General features: G+C 37.6%; 1 protein-coding gene across 2 annotated transcripts in view; it reads left to right on the top strand.

The window, feature by feature from the left end:
- Window positions 1-10,874, top strand: part of LOC127632546 (LIM domain-binding protein 1-like) — a 57,737-nt gene extending 46,863 nt beyond the window's left edge. For both annotated transcript variants that reach the window (XM_052111174.1, XM_052111175.1), the window contains exon 11: window positions 8,280-10,874. In XM_052111174.1, the coding sequence (XP_051967134.1) occupies window positions 8,280-8,510 (231 nt within the window). In that variant the 3' untranslated portion in view covers window positions 8,511-10,874. The remainder of the gene's footprint in view (window positions 1-8,279) is intronic.
- The last annotated feature ends 4,474 nt before the right edge of the window (window positions 10,875-15,348 follow it).

Genomic DNA, 15,348 nt, shown 5'->3' with positions numbered 1-15,348 from the left:
TGTCCTAAAGTTTCAGTGGACACTTGCTGAACTGCTTCAGGATTGTAAGCAGGCGGGGGAGGAGCAGAATTATGCATAGCATTTCTATTTGCATCTTGTAACTTCTTCCTACACTCTTTCTCCCAATGTCCTAATTTTACACAGTAGTGGCATTTGCCTTCTTTTTTAGACCACCTGTGTTTTTGTTTTTCTGTGCTAAATGTAGCTGCTGCTGCTACTCTCACTTTGGCTTTAACATCAGCATCTCTTTCCCATGTAGCCAACCTGTCTAGGTTACTTCTAAGAGTTCTGTTAGACCAAGTGAGATCTAGGAATGGCAAGGCTCTTCTGTACTCAGCTAAAAGGCCATCTGACCAGATGCGGACTAGGGGTCCCTTGTCATCTAACACACTTTCAGAATTATCAACAATTCCACTGTAAGTTACAGCTGACTGACAAAACCTTTCAGTGTATTCACTCACAGTTTATTCTTTCTTTTGTACACAGCTAGTGATTCTTGACAGTCTATTTTGGGTCCCATGATATTCTTTAGAATTTTCAAAACACCTTCTCTTATATCGCTTCTACTGGCATGCTGTAGTTCAGAAGTCACTGCAGATTCAAAACTGTTGAATTCAGATTCAGTCAAAATTTGTGACATTAACTGTGTGACTTCTGTTAACGACATGTCATATAGACGCATTTTGCTGATCAATGCTCTTCTAAATTCAGAAAACTGTGTGCGTGCTGAGGGTAAGCTCTGGGATAGTCTCTCTATATCTTTAGGTCCAAGCGCTTTTGTGACTGTTTGTATTTGGACAACAGAAGAGTTGGTAGAAACACTTTCAGTTCCCTCAATTCCCTGAGATCGTCTCCTAGCACCACACACATTGACTGAATTTACAGGCACAGCAGTTACGGATTGGAGAGCTACATCTGTTTCAAAGAAATTTTGTAAGTCAGGGAAAATGTTATCCGGCTGATAAACTTCTTCTACAACAGTTTTTTCTGCAGCTTTGTTGTGGTTCAATTTCTTGGTTAAAGAGGATACTCTAGCACGGAGCTCTTTGTTCTCTTTCTCTAGCTCTGAGTTATGCTTAGACTGTTGTGTAGCAAGTGCTAAACAAAATTCTCTGTGGCAGCAGATAATGCCTTTCACATTGTTCTTGCGAATACTTGCTCCTAGTACATTTTTACACTCATCTGCTGACCAAGTCTTGTCTGGATGAATCTCATATTTCTTAGTTAGTTCTTGTCTAACATTCTCAGTGACAATTAGGTTCAGTTGTTCTCCTAACAGTGTTTTGAATTCACTATCTGACCACAAAGGAGTCGCAAGACCACCTTTTTCAGTTGTGGGGATTAGTCTAGCACTTTTCTTAAAAATGTTGTGGATTTTCTTTGTTCTGTTATCACACAAACAAACACTAAAACGTCTCTGATCAACAGAGGGTACACTTGTTAACACAGTTCAACTATTGTTAACCTTCTTTGACCCAAGCAAAGGATAACACAAATTACTAGCACTTTATGCTAATCTTCTCTGTCTAAAAACAGAGGGTAACAAATATTCTTCTCTGCAGATACAGAGGATAAACAAAATATTAGCCTTTTATGCTAATCTTCCCTGCCTGAAAACAACAGAGGGTAACCAATATTAACACGTAATGCTAATCTTCTCTAAAAAGACAATTTTAGAGGATAACTTAGTTAACCAAACCTACAGCTGTCTGTTAACCCTTCTCTGACGGCAGCAGAGGATTTGTACTGGTCTTAAAGGTTCTTTTGGATAGAGTAGCACTCACCAAACTTTGGTTGTAAGAAAGATTCAGGCTGGAATGCAGTCAGATCTTTGTTGAGCTTGAAGTTTCAATCTGGATTCAGGTGAGTAGCTCTATCCGGTCACGGCACCAAAACTGTTGTAAACTTTTTATCCTTCTAGAGAGTGGGAAACTCAGAAGGTAAGACCAGGAGACTCGGTTGTATCTTCAAGCAGGATTCTTTATTGAGAAATTCGTGCTGTCAGCAGCTGCAGGGACCAACATCTAACTAAGGGAACTTTACATTGTAATTTATACATGCATTTAGAGGGCAGTGCTTAGAGATAGACACAAAGCACCCAGGTGATAACTTTAAAGCATGCAAATGATGCATAGGAAACCCACCCTAGACTCTAGATTGTTACCAGTCCTAATCCAATCAGCATAACTATTCAGATACACAGATGCTAATCCAATCAGCCTAACTATTTAGACAACTGGGGCTGGGGCTCCAATAGCCATTAAAAGACAGAGGATGAGATTGTCAGTAGTCTGACTAATTTAATTTACAATAGAGAGAACAGAACTGGAAGGAAATCTCTTGCTGGAATACTCTTTCTAACAGCTGATATATTTATCATCTATACCTTAAATGCTAAATGCAGTCTACTCTACTTTCCCAGTTTATATATATGATTGTGTTTAACATTTTATAAATTTGTAATACAACACACTGATGGACATTTTTAGTAGACAAATTAAATAAATATGTGAACAAATGTTTGAACCAGACTTTACTTTCTAGATGTCCACAGTGAATGTGCCTGAAGCTGAAGAAACAGCCAAATTTAAAAATATAAAGCATGAAACTAATCCATTTAAATTTCTTTGTTTATTTTCATGTACTGTTAAAATGTCTTAATACTAGTGATAGATCAATAAATGGTCATTTTGAGATTATTGGCATATACCAAGAACAGCATCGGCTGGTTGATTACTAGAAGCGTTAACTCTCTAAAGTGTAACTTTCACCTGAAAATGAAATTCTGTCATTTACTCAACCTCACATTTTTCCAAACCTGCAGTGATTGAGTAGTATAGTGATGATGAAGTTCAGCAGTGATTGAGTAGTATAGTGATGATGAAGTTCAGCAGTGATTGAGTAGTATAGTGATGATGAAGTTCAGCAGTGATTGAGTAGTATAGTGATGATGATGTTCAGCAGTGATTGAGTAGTATAGTGATGACTGAGTAGTATAGTGATGAAGTTCAGCAGTGATTGAGTAGTATAGTGATGAAGTTCAGCAGTGATTGAGTAGTATAGTGATGATGAAGTTCAGTAGTGATTGAGTAGTATAGTGATGATGATGTTCAGAAGTGATTGAGTAGTATAGTGATGATGAAGTTCAGCAGTGATTGAGTAGTGCAGTGATTGAGTAGTATAGTGATGATGAAGTTCAGCAGTGATTGAGTAGTATAGTGATGATGAAGTTCAGCATTGATTGAGTAGTATAGTGATGATGAAGTTCAGCAGTGATTGAGTAGTATAGTGATGATGAAGTTGAGCAGTGATTGAGTAGTATAGTGATGATGAAGTTGAGCAGTGATTGAGTAGTATAGTGATGAAGAAGTTCAGCAGTGATTGAGTAGTATAGTGATGATGAAGTTCAGCAGTGATTGAGTAGTATAGTGATGAAGTTCAGCAGTGATTGAGTAGTGCAGTGATTGAGTAGTATAGTGATGATGAAGTTCAGCAGTGATTGAGTAGTATAGTGATGATGAAGTTCAGCAGTGATTGAGTAGTGCAGTGATTGAGTAGTATAGTGATGATGAAGTTCAGCAGTGATTGAGTAGTATAGTGATGATGAAGTTCAGCAGTGATTGTGTAGTATAGTGATGAAGAAGTTCAGCAGTGATTGAGTAGTATTGTGATGATGAAGTTTAGCAGTGATTGAGTAGTATAGTAATGAAGTTCAGCAGTGATTGAGTAGTATAGTGATGATGAAGTTCAGCAGTGATTGAGTAGTATAGTGATGATGAAGTTCAGCAGTGATTGAGTAGTATAGTGATGATGAAGTTCAGCAGTGATTGAGTAGTCCAGTGATTGAGTAGTATAGTGATGATGAAGTTCAGCAGTGATTGAGTAGTGCAGTGATTGAGTAGTATAGTGATGATGAAGTTCAGAAGTGATTGAGTAGTATAGTGATGATGAAGTTCAGCAGTGATTGAGTAGTATAGTGATGAAGTTCAGCAGTGATTGAGTAGTATAGTAATGAAGTTCAGCAGTGATTGAGTAGTATAGTGATGAAGTTGTTCAGCAGTGATTGAGTAGTATAGTGATGATGAAGTTTAGCATTGATTGAGTAGTATAGTGATTAAGTTCAGCAGTGATTGAGAAATATAGTGATGAATAAGTTCAGCAGTGATTGAGTAGTATAGTGATGATGAAGTTCAGCAGTGATAGAGTAATGTAGTGATGAATAAGTTCAGCAGTGATTGAGTAGTATAATGATTATGTTCAGTAGTGATTGAGTAATATAGTGATGAAGAAGTTCAGCAGTGATTGAGTAGTATAATGATTATGTTCAGTAGTGATTGAGTAGTATAGTGATGAAGAAGTTCAGCAGTGATTGAGTAGTATAGTGATGAAGAGCAGTGATTGAGTAGTATATGTCAGCAGTGATTGAGTAGTATAGTATGAGTAGTATAGTGATGATGAAGTTCAGCAGTGATTGAGTAGTATAGTTATGAAGTTCAGCAGTGATTGAGTAGTATAGTGATGATGAAGTTCAGCAGTGATTGAGTAGTATGGTGGTGATGATGTTCAGCTGTGATTGAGTAGTATAGTGATGATGAAGTTCAGCAGTGATTGAGTAGTATAGTGATGATGAAGTTCAGCAGTGATTGAGTAGTATAGTGATGATGAAGTTCAGCAGTGATCGAGTAGTATAGTGATGAAGTTCAGCGGTGATTGAGTAGTATAGTGATGATGAAGTTCAGCGGTGATTGAGTAGTATAGTAATGATGATGTTCAGAAGTGATTGAGTTATATAGTGATGAAGTTCAGCAGTGATTGAGTAGTATAGTGATGATGAAGTTCAGCAGTGATTGAGTAGTATAGTAATGAAGTTCAGCAGTGATTGAGTAGTATAGTGATGATGAAGTTCAGCAGTGATTGAGTAGTATAGTAATGATGAAGTTCAGCAGTGATTGAGTAGTATAGTGATGATGAAGTTCAGCAGTGATTGAGTAGTGCAGTGATTGAGTAGTATAGTGATGATGAAGTTCAGCAGTGATTGAGTAGTATAGTGATGAAGTTCAGCAGTGATTGAGTAGTGCAGTGATTGAGAAATATAGTGATGAATAAGTTCAGCAGTGATTGAGTAATATAGTGAAGAATAAGTTCAGTAGTGATTGAGTAGTGCAGTGATTGAGAAATATAGTGATGAATAAGTTCAGCAGTGATTGAGTAGTATAGTGATGATGTAGTTCAGCAGTGATTGAGTAGTATAGTGATGAAGTTCAGCAGTGATTGAGTAGTATAGTGATGAAGTTCAGCAGTGATTGAGTAGTATAATGATTATGTTAAGTAGTGATTGAGTAGTATAGTGATGATGAAGTTCAGCAGTGATTGAGTAGTATAGTGATGAAGTTCAGCAGTGATTGAGTAGTATAATGATTATGTTAAGTAGTGATTGAGTAGTATAGTGATGAAGAAGTTCAGCAGTGATTGAGTAATATAGTGATGAAGAAGTTCAGCAGTGATTGAGTAGTATAATGATTATGTTCAGTAGTGATTGAGTAGTATAGTGATGAAGAAGTTCAGCAGTGATTGAGTAGTATAGTGATGAAGAAGTTCAGCAGTGATTGAGTAGTGTAGTGATGAAGAAGTTCAGCAGTGATTGAGTAATATAGTGATGAAGAAGTTCAGCAGTGATTGAGTAGTATAATGATTATGTTCAGCAGTGATTGAGTAGTATAGTGATGAAGAAGTTCAGCAGTGATTGAGTAATATAGTGATGAAGAAGTTCAGCAGTGATTGAGTAGTATAATGATTATGTTCAGTAGTGATTGAGTAGTATAGTGATGAAGAAGTTCAGCAGTGATTGAGTAGTATAGTGATGAAGAAGTTCAGCAGTGATTGAGTAGTGTAGTGATGAAGAAGTTCAGCAGTGATTGAGTAATATAGTGATGAAGAAGTTCAGCAGTGATTGAGTAGTATAATGATTATGTTCAGCAGTGATTGAGTAGTATAGTGATGATGTTTGTTTAGCAGTTATTGAGTAGTATAGTGATGATGAAGTTCAGCAGTGATTGAGTAGTATAGTGATGATGTAGTTCAGCAGTGATTGAGTAGTATAGTGATGATGTAGTTCAGCAGTGATTGAGTAGTATAATGATTATGTTCAGCAGTGATTGAGTGGTATAGTGATGATGTTTGTTTAGCAGTTATTGAGTGGTATAGTGATGATGAAGTTCAGCAGTGATTGAGTAGTATAGTGATGATGAAGTTCAGCAGTGATTGAGTAGTATAGTGATGAAGTTCAGCAGTGATTTAGTATAGTGATGATGTAGTTCAGCAGTGATTGAGTAGTATAGTGATGATGAAGTTCAGCAGTGATTGAGTAGTATAGTGATGATGTAGTTCAGCAGTGATTGAGTAGTATAGTGATGATGTAGTTCAGCAGTGATTGAGTAGTATAGTGATGATGTAGTTCAGCAGTGATTGAGTAGTATAGTGATGATGTAGTTCAGCAGTGATTGAGTAGTATAGTGATGATGTAGTTCAGCAGTGATTGAGTAGTATAGTGATGATGATGAAGTTCAGCAGTGATTGAGTAGTATAGTGATGATGATGAAGTTCAGCAGTGATTGAGTAGTATAGTGAAGATGAAGTTCAGCAGAGATTGAGTAGTATAGTGATGAAGAAGTTCAGCAGTGATTGAGTAGTATAGTGATGATGAAGTTCAGCAGTGATTGAGTAGTATAGTGATGAAGAAGTTCAGCAGTGATTGAGTAGTATAGTGATGATGAAGTTCAGCAGTGATTGAGTAGTATAGTGATGATGAAGTTCAGCAGTGATTGAGTAGTATAGTGATGATGAAGTTCAGCAGTGATTGAGTAGTATAGTGATGATGAAGTTCAGCAGTGATTGAGTAGTATAGTGATGATGATAGTTCAGCAGTGATTGAGTAGTATAGTGATGATGAAGTTCAGCAGTGATTGAGTAGTATAGTGATGATGAAGTTCAGCAGTGATTGAGTAGTATAGTGATGATGACGTTCAGCAGTGATTGAGTAGTATAGTGATGATGAAGTTCAGCAGTGATTGAGTAGTATAGTGATGATGAAGTTCAGCAGTGATTGAGTAGTATAGTGATGATGAAGTTCAGCAGTGATTGAGTAGTATAGTGATGATGAAGTTCAGCAGTGATTGAGTAGTATAGTGATGAAGTTCAGCAGTGATTGAGTAGTATAGTGATGATGAAGTTCAGCAGTGATTGAGTAGTATAGTGATGATGAAGTTCAGCAGTGATTGAGTAGTATAGTGATGATGAAGTTCAGCAGTGATTGAGTAGTATAGTGATGATGAAGTTCAGCAGTGATTGAGTAGTATAGTGATGATGAAGTTCAGCAGTGATTGAGTAGTATAGTGATGATGAAGTTCAGCAGTGATTGAGTAGTATAGTGATGATGTAGTTCAGCAGTGATTGAGTAGTATAGTGATGATGAAGTTCAGCAGTGATTGAGTAGTATAGTGATGATGAAGTTCAGCAGTGATTGAGTAGTATAGTGATGATGATGTTCAGCAGTGATTGAGTAGTATAGTGATGATGAAGTTCAGCAGTGATTGAGTAGTATAGTGATGATGAAGTTCAGCAGTGATTGAGTAGTATAGTGATGATGAAGTTCAGCAGTGATTGAGTAGTATAGTGATGATGAAGTTCAGCAGTGATTGAGTAGTATAGTGATGATGTAGTTCAGCAGTGATTGAGTAGTATAGTGATGAAGTTCAGCAGTGATTGAGTAGTATAGTGATGATGAAGTTCAGCAGTGATTGAGTAGTATAGTGATGATTGAGTAGTATAGTGATGATGTAGTTCAGCAGTGATTGAGTAGTATAGTGATGATGTAGTTCAGCAGTGATTGAGTAGTATAGTGATGATGACGTTCAGCAGTGATCGAGTAGCTTCATAGCTAGTAAATCTCATGTAAAATTAACTACATTAGCTGAGAGAATTCTTTCCATATGCATGTGAAATGGACATTATAACTGAAATATACCCACATGAATTGATACTGAAACAAAATCATAAGCGAGCTTGTGAATTGGAATTGAATCAGGAAATCTCTATAAGTGCACACCCCTAGTTTTTTCTATATAATACAATTTGATGGGGACTGAGGCTGTCCAGATTTAAAGTGATAAAGCACCCTGAAAGTATAATAAAAGTGGTTGATTTTAAAGAGGGAGTATTTTGCACCTGGCCTTCCCCTTCAGAGTGCTGATGGTTACTCTTGTGCTCTTCCCTCTGTGTAGGATGTGATGGTGGTGGGAGAGCCCACTCTGATGGGGGGGGAGTTTGGTGACGAGGACGAGCGTTTGATAACACGACTGGAGAACACGCAGTTTGACGCCGCCAATGGCATCGATGACGAGGACAGCTTTAACAACTCGCCTGCGCTTGGCGCCAACAGCCCCTGGAACAACAAACCACCATCTAGTCAAGAGGGCAAGAACGACAACCCCACTTCACAAGCGTCTCAGTGAGACTCAGGGCGAGGCTGAGGACAGCCAATGGGAGCATTGGGTATCAAACAGGAAGAGATTGCAGCCATGCAGTCAAAGGTCGATTCATTCATCTACCTGCAGGATGGCGCCCAGCGCTGGACTTCCTGTGTCAGAGGAAACCGACACCAGAGAGGACCAGAGATGAGCGCCACAACACAAACCACTTAATCAACGCACACACACACTCACACACAGGACTGATGAAGAGTAAATCTCATAAACCTTTCCGGCTCATATTTCACCCCACAATCAAAACAGTTCAAAATGACTGAGAATCACCATATAGAATAAGTACTGCAAACTCAAAAGTCAAACGCCCTGGGGTGATTCTCAAGAAATTGTCCTGGTCATATTTTACCCCAAATCAAAAAAAGAAATTGTTTTTGAATATATTTTGTGTATATTTGCATTGTGACATTGTTTTCAGGACACCTATTTAACCCCCCCAATTCTCAGTACGGTAACATGTCTGGATGTTTTTCTTTATTATTCCTGTTGTTTTCAGTGATGATTGTCATTACTGCAATAGTCTTTATGTATTACAGTACAGAAGATGCTGTCATACTCTATCAGCAAAAATTAGTCAGTATCAAGTAAGTCCTAATATGATTTGTAAATATAGATTTGTAAACATAAAATATGTTTACATCTTTTCATGTTATTGTATTGAGAATCTGCGATGGACTGGCGACCTGTCCAGGGTGTCCCCCGCCTTTCGCCCAATATTAGCTGGGATAGGCTCCAGCCCCCCGCGACCCTGTACACAGGATAAGCGGTTGACGATGGATGGATGGATGGATGTATTGAGAATTTCATAACGAACATCTTTTTCACATTAGGATACAGAGATTTACACAACGATCATCTATTTTTCATTACGGTAATGAGAATTTCACAATGATCATATTTTCACATTACAGTAATTACAATTTAACTATGATCATCTTTTTTGTGCATTACGGTAATGAGAATATCATGATGATATATTTTTTTTTTAAGTTGCAGTAATGAGAATTTCTGATTCAACTTTTTTTCACATGACTGTAATGAGAATTTCACAACGATCATCTATTTTTCATTACGGTAATGAGAATTTCACAATGATCATATTTTCACATTACAGTAATTACAATTTAACTATGATCATCTTTTTTGTGCATTACGGTAATGAGAATATCATGATGATATATTTTTTTTTTAAGTTGCAGTAATGAGAATTTCTGATTCAACTTTTTTTCACATGACTGTAATGAGAATTTCACAACGATCATCTTTTTTTTCATGTGGTAATGAGAATTGGGGGTCAAAATGTGCAAAACTGAAACATAATGAAAATGTCACAATGTAAAAAATCATAAAGGCCCTAAAAATAGTTAGGAAGATGCAAAAAATAATTGGTTTTGTGAGCTATTTTGCTGAAATAAGACCAGGAAATAGTTCTGACTGGTTTCGTGAGAATCCCCTCAGATGCATTACGTTAATGTGAATGTGGGGGAAAATGTGCATCGTCATGAAAATAATATCACATGCTGTTTAATGTCCTGGAAGAGTTCACATGCAGCGTTTACACTCAAACGCATTTTGAAGAATTTTAACCGTGTTTTATACCAGCCTCTATTTCCCTCGAATGTTTTTATTAGATTTTACTGATGTTGAAAGCTGCAAACCAAGGAGTAACTGGACCGTCATGGTCCTTAAAGATTTCAACCCTCAAATTGTATTGGTTTGTATTATTTTTTAAAGAGAGTCATTTAGTGTGGGCTTCTGATTGATTTGTGTGTACTGTGCTTGTATATTTAAGGTAGTAGCAGAGTTCTGTATAACTGTATTGAGATGTATTCCTCTGTAGAATTACATAAAGCCATTCTGATCTAATGTGTAAAAACAACAAAAAACATGAACCTCGTCTTTACCCCTCTCAATTATAATAATTATTTTTTTAATTTGTGTAAATCTGATTGATTAAAATCAAGGGCACAGTCTCCATGGTTGTCGCTTGACTGTTTTAAATGTGTTTTTATGGGTTTACTCCATTTCTTATTCAACAAATTCTTTAAATGGATTGACATCTGCTTTTGTCTGTCTCTTGGTTTTATTTTGTGAAGGGACACAAACTGAACAACTACTCATGTTTTTCCACACAATACTGCTGAAGTCTGTTAACCATTTTTGTATTGTTTGATTTTATTTTCCTGAGTTAATCTGAATAAATTGAAGGTCTGCACTTGTAATTGAAACACAATGTTGACCTTGTAGATGTCCCTGTTGGATAACTTTTGTTTATTCTTAATTTCTGCCCTTGATTAAATTAATGTATGGAACCAATAAAATATTGAATTGACACTTAAATGATTCTAGTTTCTTTTGTTCAAATATTTCAACACAAAGATTGTTTCTTGTTGCAATGTTTAGTTCTACACACACACACACACATCAGTTTTATTTCAGATTGGCAATGGTCTTTAACCTGATTGGATGTGTGAAACAGTGAATTTCATCGCTCAGCTGTGACAGCTGAACGCTGCTCGGCTGTATTCAGATTCTGTACCGGTCTGAGACTGAATATCCTATAAAATCGGCAGTGAATCTTTATTAAAAAGGAAAGTTCAGTGGTGCAGAACAGCTCATGAGAAATAAAAATACTACTGTTAAAACTCTGTTGACATCTAGAGGTTCAACAAAACACTAAGTCTTGAAATGCAATTAAAATATCTGTGAACACCTGCAGACATAAAAATTACTTCTGAATTTGAGTTTTCAAATTGTGTTGGATTAGAGAATTATTCAATGCAAAAAATATCCTTTAATATTATTTATTATGACGTAAAAATACATCTGATCTTGTAACTTTGATGTTCCAATAATCTGTAGTCAAAAAGATTTGCTTTTAAGAGCACTGAAGCCACTGACCTACATTTTAATTCAAAGATCATTTTCCTGCCTTTTCCTTTAATAATTAACTGATCATGGAATACTAAAACAATCGGATTGGGTTCAGATTGCTCCAGCCATTGGTGATAATCCTCCATATCTAGGCAGAGTCATGTGATCAATGGCTGTAATTGCATATGGCCACCAGGAGATGGCGCCAAGCACATGACACAGACTCAATGATGACTCAAATGACACAGAATGAAACTCATTCTGTGAAATCTCATGACTAAAATCATGTCTGCATGCTACGCAAACCTTTAGTCATTGTTGTGTTTGCATGTGTAATTAGTTCTTATGTACAATTATTATCTTTTATTTGTTTGGTGAGGCTTTTGAACACTATGATCAATTATTTTTACTTTAATTCTAGCTATAACTTTGGATTGCTTACAGGTGACATGATGGGGAACAAAACAAAAGCAGTTTTTCAGAGCAGTTTTTTACAACCTGTGGAATACAGGTGAAACTCGAAAAATTAGAATATCGTGCAAAAGTTCATTAATTTCAGTAATTCAACTTAAAAGGTGAAACTAATATATTATATAGACTCATTACAAGCAAAGTAAGATATTTCAAGCCTTTATTTGATATAATTTTGATGATTATGGCTTACAGCTTATGAAAACCCCAAATTCAGAATCTCAGAAAATTAGAATATTGTGAAAAGGTTCAGTATTGTAGCTCAAAGTGTCACACTCTAATCAGCTAATTAATCCAAAACATCTGCAAAGGGTTCCTGAGCCTTTAAATGGTCTCTCAGTCTGGTTCAGTTGAATTCACAATCATGGGGAAGACTGCTGACCTGACAGTTGTGCAGAAAACCATCATTGACACCCTCCACAAGGAGGGAAAGCCTCAAAAGGTAATTGCAAAAGAAGTTGGATGTTCTCAAAGTGCTGTATCAAAGCACATTAATAGAAAGTTAAGTGGAAGGGAAAAGTGTGGAAGAAAAAGGTGCACAAGCAGCAGGGATGACCGTAGCCTGGAGAGGATTGTCAGGAAAAGGCCATTCAAATGTGTGGGGAGCTTCACAAGGAGTGGACTGAGGCTGGAGTTACTGCATCAAGAGCCACCACACACAGACGGGTCCTGGACATGGGCTTCAAATGTCAAACGTCTTACCTGGGCTAAAGAAAAAAAGAACTGGTCTGTTGCTCAGTGGTCCAAAGTCCTCTTTTCTGATGAGAGCAAATTTTGCATCTCATTTGGAAACCAAGGTCCCAGAGTCTGGAGGAAGAATGGAGAGGCACACAATCCAAGATGCTTGAAGTCCAGTGTGAAGTTTCCACAGTCTGTGTTGGTTTGGGGAGTCATGTCATCGGCTGGTGTTGGTCCACTGTGCTTTATTAAGTCCAGAGTCAACGCAGCCGCCTACCGGGACATTTTAGAGCACTTCATGCTTCCTTCAGCAGACAAGCTTTATGGAGATGCTGACTTCATTTTCCAGCAGGACTTGGCACCTGCCCACACTGCCAAAAGTACCAAAACCTGGTTCAATGACCATGGTATTACTGTGCTTGATTGGCCAGCAAACTCGCCTGACCTGAACCCCATAGAGAATCCATGGGGCATTGCCAAGAGAAAGATGAGAGACATGAGACCAAACAATGCAGAAGAGCTGAAGGCCGCTATTGAAGCATCTTGGTCTTCCATAACACCTCAGCAGTGCCACAGGCTGATAGCATCCATGCCACGCCGCATTGAGGCAGTAATTAATGCAAAAGGGGCCCAAACCAAGTACTGAGTACATATGCATGATTATACTTTTCAGAGGGCCGACATTTCTGTATTTAAAATCCTTTTTTTTATTGATTTCATGTAATATTCTAATTTTCTGAGATTCTGAATTTGGGGTTTTCATAAGCTGTAAGCCATAATCATCAAAATTATATCAAATAAAGGCTTGAAATATCTTACTTTGCTTGTAATGAGTCTATATAATATATTAGTTTCACCTTTTAAGTTGAATTACTGAAATTAATGAACTTTTGCACAATATTCTAATTTTTCGAGTTTCACCTGTATAATGTCAAATCAGAAAAGTTTTTTTTTTTTTTTTGAGAGTCTCAGAATTTATCATAATCTGTATCATTAAAAAATTCTTTAAAATAATACAAACCTGTTGACCCTCATTTTTTTTATAAGCCTTTAATTTTGGGTATGCCACTGAAACAGGGAATCTTTAAAAACACCTTCAGAGCTTAAAGGGTTAATATCACATCATTAGATCACCTGACAGAATCTTAACCAAAACAGCAACAAATAACGATTTCATGGGATCTGTGTATCTAAGCGAGTACTGACGCTGTCTATCACACCTGGAGTCGTGATTTTGAATCCAGGGTGTGCTGAGTGACTCCAGTCAGGTCTCCTTAGCAACCAAATTGGCCGGTTGCTAGGGAGGGTAGAGTCACATGGGGTAACCTCCTCGTGGTCACTATAATGTGGTTCTCGCTCTCGGTGGGGCGTGTGGTGAGTTGTGCGTGGATGCTGCGGAGAATAGCGTGAAGCCTCCACACACACTACGTCTCCATGGTAACGCGCTCAACAAGTCACATGATAAGATGCGCGGATTGATGGTCTCAGAGGCGGAGGCAACTGAGATTCATCCTCCACCACCCGGATTGAGGCGAGTCACTACGCCACCATGTGGTCTTACAGCACATTGGGAATTGGGGAGAAAAATTAAACAAAACAATTAATGATTTCCTATTTGTATGTGGCCTCAGATAAAAGCATTTAAGTGTCACATTTGGTTAAATTATAATTTTTGACTGTAGGAAATATGCATCCTACATGTATGTTGTGTATTATCAAATGTAATAACTTCTATAAAGCTGCTTTAAAATAATAAGTATTGAGTGCTGTGCAAATAAAAATTATTTTACTTGATATTATTTGTCAAGTACCATTCCTGTCGGAGTCCACGCACGTGATCGGCTGAGCAAAAGCAATAACTGACTTAACACAGAATTGCCCTATATACAGTGGGTACGGAAGGATTCAGACCCCCTTAAATTTTTCACTCTTTGTTATATTGCAGCCATTTGCTAAAATCATTGAAGTTCATTTTTTTTCCTCATTATTGTACACACAGCACCCCATATTGACAGAAAAACAAAGAATTGTTGACATTTTTGGACATTTATTAAAAAAAGAAAAACTGAAATATCACATGGTCCTAAGTATTCAGACCCTTTGTTGTGACACTCATATATTTAACTCAGGTGCTGTCCATTTCTTCTGACCATCCTTGAGATGGTTCTACACCTTCAATTGAGTCCAGCTGTGTTTGATTATACTAATTGGACTTGATTAGGAAAGCCACACACCTGTCTATATAAGACCTCACAGCTCACAGTGCATGTCAGAGTAAATGAGAATCATGAGGTCAAAGGAACTGCCTGAAGAGCTCAGAGACAGAATTGTGGCAAGGCACAGATCTGGTCAAGGTTACAAAAAAATGTCTGCTGCCCTTAAGGTTCCTAAGAGCACAGTGGCCTCCATAATCCTTAAATGGAAGACGTTTGGGATGACCAGAACCCTTCCTAGAGCTGGCTGTCTGGCCAAACTGAGCTATCGGGGGAGAAGAGCCTTGGTGAGAGAGGTAAAGAAGAACCCAAAGATCACTGTGGCTGAGCTCCAGAGATGCAGTCGGGAGATGGGAGAAAGTTGTAGTAAGTCAACCATCACTGCAGCCATCCACCAGTCGGGGCTTTATGGCAGAGTGGCCTGACGGAAGCCTCTCCTCAGTACAAGACACATGAAAGCCCACATGGAGTTTGCTAAAAAACACCTGAAGGACTCCAAGATGGTGATAAATAAGATTCTCTGGTCTGATGAGTCCAAGATAGAACTTTTTGGCCTTAATTCTAAGCGGTAT

The sequence above is a fragment of the Xyrauchen texanus genome, chromosome 39, assembly GCF_025860055.1.
Source record: "Xyrauchen texanus isolate HMW12.3.18 chromosome 39, RBS_HiC_50CHRs, whole genome shotgun sequence".
Taxonomy (NCBI): Eukaryota; Metazoa; Chordata; class Actinopteri; order Cypriniformes; family Catostomidae; genus Xyrauchen; species Xyrauchen texanus.
Note: the sequence above shows the minus strand (reverse complement) of the source record. Positions and strands in the feature narration are given on the sequence as shown.